Genomic DNA, 5000 nt, shown 5'->3' on the forward strand with positions numbered 1-5000 from the left:
GAGGAGGAGGAGGAGAAGGAGTAAGAGGAGGAAAAGGAGTAAGAGGAAGAGGAGGAGATGGAGTAAGAGGAAGAGGAGGACATGGAGTAAGAGGAAGAGGAGGTGTACTAAGAAGAGGAAGAGGAGGAGAAGGAGGAGGAGGAGGACGAGGAGGAAGAGGAAGAGGAAGAGGAAGAGGAAGAGGAGGAAGGGGAGGAGGAAGAAGGGGGAGGAGATGGAGGAGGAGGAGAAATAGAAGAAGAAGAAGAAGAAGAAGAAGAAGAAGAAGAAGAAGAAGAAGAAGAAGAAGAAGAAGAAGAAGAAGAAGAAGAGGAAGAGGAGGAGGGGGGAAGAAGAAAAAGAGGAGGGAGGGAAGAGGAGAAGGAGGAGGGAGGGAAGAGGAGAAGGAGGACAGGGGGGAAGAGAAGAGGGAGAAGGGGTGGGAAAAGGAGAAGTAGGAGGAGGAGAGGAAGAGATGGAGGAGGGGGGAAGAGGAGAAGTAAGAGGAGGAGGTGGGCAGAGAGGAGAAGGAGAAGGAGAAGGAGGAGAAGGAGAAGGAGGAGAAGGAGAAGGAGGTGGAGGAAGAGGAGTTGAAGGTGGAAATGGTGGATTTGAAGGTGGAGAAGGAAAAGGTGGAAAAGGAGAAAGAGGAGAAGGAGGAGAAAGAAGAGAAGAGGGAGAAAGAGGTGGAGAAGAAAGAGGCGGAGAAGGAGAGAGGAGGATGGGGAGGAATAAGAGAGGTGGATGAGGATGAGAGAAGGTATTTTTTCTGTATAAAATAAATTCCCATTTCAGTAGGTACTGTCATGTTAACAATTAATTCAAAGAATGCATGTCAAATATTAATCAATTTCTTAATAACAAAAAATATGGGAAAGAGACTTTTTGCAATTCACTATTTTCTGTTACCCAATGTGATACATTTATGGCCGGTTTGTTAAAATTGTGCCCAACCTGATGATTATTCACATATATGGACATAAATATACACAGAAATAAATGCATATCTGTGTATCTATCTGATAGATATACATTTATCTATCAATCTACTCTGTAAATTGGCCTATCTAGATTGATAGATATGGATTCATTTCTGTATATAAGCACTTCTGTATAATGAATATTTACTGAGTCGAGCATGGCACAATTCTAATAAACCAGCTGTTAGACTGCTACTAGCAAATATAAGATTAAAAGGTATTTAAAAATCTAGCTCCAATCACACTGCTGAACTTCAAAGCAGAAATGATCCTTTAGACATATCAATATTCTAAAATAATCTACAAACAGATAATATAAAAAATCAGTGAACTGCACATTTATTTTATAAATGTACCTTATTCTTGGGTGGTTTTGCTCCTAGCCTTATTGCCAGATTAATTCTCTCATCTTCTTGTTTCTTCTTCTGGAATCCAGTCATGCCAAACTTCATAACTTCAAACCTTAATTTCTTCATATCCTCTTCTCCTGTTATCACCTGAAAACATAATTTAGTTACTAGTGGAAATATACAAAGTACTTAAAGGTGATTTATTTTGTATCATATCTAAGTTTTAGTTACAAAGGGAAAAGACACCTTCATCAATAAAAGATACATTCCATACTCGAGTCCTATGAATAGTAGAGACATTTTTTAAATACAACTGCAAGAATGTCTTCTACACATAGTAAAATATAGGCTCCTAATATCTGCTCAGTTTCATATTTACATTCCCTGGTTGATAAAGGTTGATAAAAAAAAAAAAAAAATTGATTACATCAGTGAAATGCTCATCCTCAAACACACTAAATGGAACCAAATAAGGAAGATACGCTAACTACTTTTGAATATATAGAGTCTGAAATAATTTAAAAACATATATTCAGCACATCACAATCCATTATTTAAAGGATACAACAACAATAGTGAAATAATAGTACCAATAGTAGTAGAAGTAAAAATAATAATCTATATTTTAATTTAATGTAAAATGACATGATAATTGAAAACATAAAAATCAAAGAATCACACACAAAAAGGCCTCATATTATAAATCTATTAAAACTATACACTAACTCTATTATCATCAGTGTTACCATCAGTACAGTTAGAATAGTTCTAAAGGATCAAACAAATTTGTGATATAATGCCTTTATGAATGTGTGTTACGTACATGTGTGTGATTCTTTTAATATTTATATTGTCAATTATCAATTGTCAATTTTACATCAAATTAATGTGACTTCGAGTATGCAGTCACAAGGAAAGTAATAATATGGGTGATGAAGATGATTATAAATGAATTAATAAATTAATAAGAAAAAACTGTAAACACCTTCTCTAATTGCATCTCATGGCAATTAAAACAAAACATTTATCTTTTCCACCCTCTATAATGCTTAATATTTCATGTATTCATAAAAGCAAATGGACAGCATAATCAACATTATGAACATAAATATCTCAATTCTAGAGAGACACTATGGAATATGACTTTAAAATAGGCATAAAATATTACTCCTACCAGTCCTGGGGATTCTTCTGTGTTCTCCTCACTCTCCTCTTCTTGGTCTTTTCTCTTCTTTCCAGATCCTCGTTTCTTAGTGTAATCTATCACAACAACTTCTTCCCTAGGTTTTTTCTTAGCAGCTAAAGTCAGCGTATCACAGGATCCCTTTAATTTCTTGGCTGGTTTATTAACAATTTCCTCTTTTTCCTTTGTTCTTCCAAGCAAGACAGTATCATCAATGTCTGTAATATAAATGGTTAAGTCAGAGAAAATATAATATCAGTCACCAGAGATCCTACTTTGCTATAAAATTCAGAACATGTAATACATGCAAATCTTAACAGCTACTACTTCCTTCAAGCTACAAGTCAACCTTAAAACATTCTGAGTAATTACCAAAATCATCAATCATTCTCTGGAGGGGTTTCTTAAGCTGCTTCTTTAAATTTGACTTTATCTTCTTTGCTGCTATTTCTTCACCTGTCATGAAACCTTCATCTTCTTCATCTGTGAATGCATCACTAACATCACTGTCGTCTGGTGGAATCTCGGTTATTATTTTGAAACCATCATCTGTCATTTTTAGGCCTTTCTGATTTGATAGTGGTTGATGTGTCACACCAGCTTCCTTTTGTATTTTTGATGGCTGTCTCGTATCAACTTTTTTTTGTGCTTTTGGAGAAGACCAGTTTTCCATGTCAATGTCAGACTCAAATGCATCAGAAACATCTGAATCATCATCAGGTACAAACGACACAACTTTGAAGCCATCATCTGTAAATTTTTCACCATTAACTGTTTTGACATTTTCTATATACTGCTTAGAAGTTTTGCTTGCACTATCATGAACATCAGTATTGCCACCATTAGAATGATTCTCTTTCTTCTTAATATTTGCAATCATTTCTCCAGAATCAAGGTGTTCATTTTCATCAGTCTCCTTTGAGGCTTTTTTTGATTTTCTTTTCTTTTTTGTAACTGGTGCTCCTTCTGTTGTCTCTTCATTTCTTTCATCTGAGATTATGTTGTGCTTGTTCTTTTTCTTTTTATTTTTTTTGGCTTTCCTTTGTAATTCGCATCCTGTATCAACTTGGCCTCCCACCACTTGATCACCTGTAAATGGAAAAAATAAAGTTATAAATTATTAGCTTTCAAATAAGAGAACACACACACACTAGTATTACTATAATTATTGGTATTGGATGAACTTCATAACATAAACCATTTGAGAATACAATAACACATTTAAATTTAAAAAGAATGTAACTGCAGAAAATTGTATTTTCTTCACACAATTTTACGTTAATACCTCAATACTTTCAAAATAGATCTGAAATTATTATATTTTCGGAACTTTCTATGTCAAAATCTCACCCTAAAATGCCCAGTGATCTACTTGGTAAAGGTCAGGCAATTGAAAACCCACCAGCGAATTAAGATACTGGCTTTAGCTACTCCTCACTGTAGACACTTAATCCAAGGATGAGGGGAATCCCCTGTGCTAGACCAAATGCCTCAGGATGAAACCTATTTTCTTTTTTGACATTTTCTTTGCCTTAGCAGATTATTAAAAATATCAGTGAGTTTAATTTTAACATGCTAAATATCATGGTTATAACAAAATAGAGCAGCTGATAGTGGTTGCTCTTCTGCCACCAGTGACAGCAAGGATTTAGACGACTCACAGGCTAGCCTCTGCGGATTTATTGGTGTGAGATCCAGCTAACTGCCTAGGCTCTATCCCACAGGAACGTACTTGGTGAAGATTTTCCAGGTCAGGTGGGGTGTAAAGCCCCCTACTTACTCTGGATATGTTTAACAATAACTACTTTACATAAAGTTTTACTTTGATAATTCGCTTTTACACCACAAAATCCCTAATACTTAACAGGCCCTCTTCAGCTATCAGGACCCATATCAAGGCTGTGCTTCATTTGTGAAGGAAATGAGGGCTATTTTTATTCAAAATACGGCCAGAGCTTTCAGAAAAACATTTTTACCCAGAAAACAGTAATGCGCATCATTTCCATTTCAAACAAAGGTAATTTTTTCGAATGGTTCCGCATAACAGATCATGATGCTTTTGGTATCGTTCGATTCCTCTTACTCTCTACTTTCCAAATATATAGAAATTATTGTGCAGAAATCCCACATTCTTGGTCTCGATGGTAAAGAAGTGCATGAAGAGTACCAGAGAAATTGCATGATATTATATAAATAATATACATAGAATCAGTCACATATTAGAAAATATTACACAAGCAAAGTTTTAACTTGTGCCATATGGCTGCATGAAACTGAAATTGATCATTTTCTAACATGTCCACAAAATGGATTGTGACATTTTTTTTTTTTTTTTTTGATTTCTCTTACTGTCTATAATGCAAATATGCTGGTCTTATTGCAATGAAACCACCTAATCCCTCGCTTAAAGACAAGTTTGCCACTGATAGCAGGGTAGGGCATGAAAGGTACAGGGAAAATTGCAACTGTCCCCAACCCTTGCCCAGGAAAACAAAGAATCCTCCACAT

At 35.4% G+C, this 5000-nt stretch overlaps 1 protein-coding gene across 2 annotated transcripts in view; it reads right to left on the reverse strand.

The window, feature by feature from the left end:
* Positions 1–5000, reverse strand: part of LOC113829628 (uncharacterized protein C1orf131 homolog) — a 7543-nt gene that overhangs the window by 1763 nt on the left and 780 nt on the right. For both annotated transcript variants that reach the window (XM_027382827.2, XM_070133130.1), the window contains exons 2-4: positions 2865–3581; positions 2484–2710; positions 1316–1456 (exon numbers count right to left, since the gene is read on the reverse strand). In XM_027382827.2, coding sequence (XP_027238628.2) covers positions 1316–1456; positions 2484–2710; positions 2865–3581 — 1085 coding nt within the window. The remainder of the gene's footprint in view (positions 1–1315; positions 1457–2483; positions 2711–2864; positions 3582–5000) is intronic.

The sequence above is a fragment of the Penaeus vannamei genome, chromosome 18 (genome assembly GCF_042767895.1).
Source record: "Penaeus vannamei isolate JL-2024 chromosome 18, ASM4276789v1, whole genome shotgun sequence".
Lineage (NCBI taxonomy): Eukaryota > Metazoa > Arthropoda > Malacostraca > Decapoda > Penaeidae > Penaeus > Penaeus vannamei.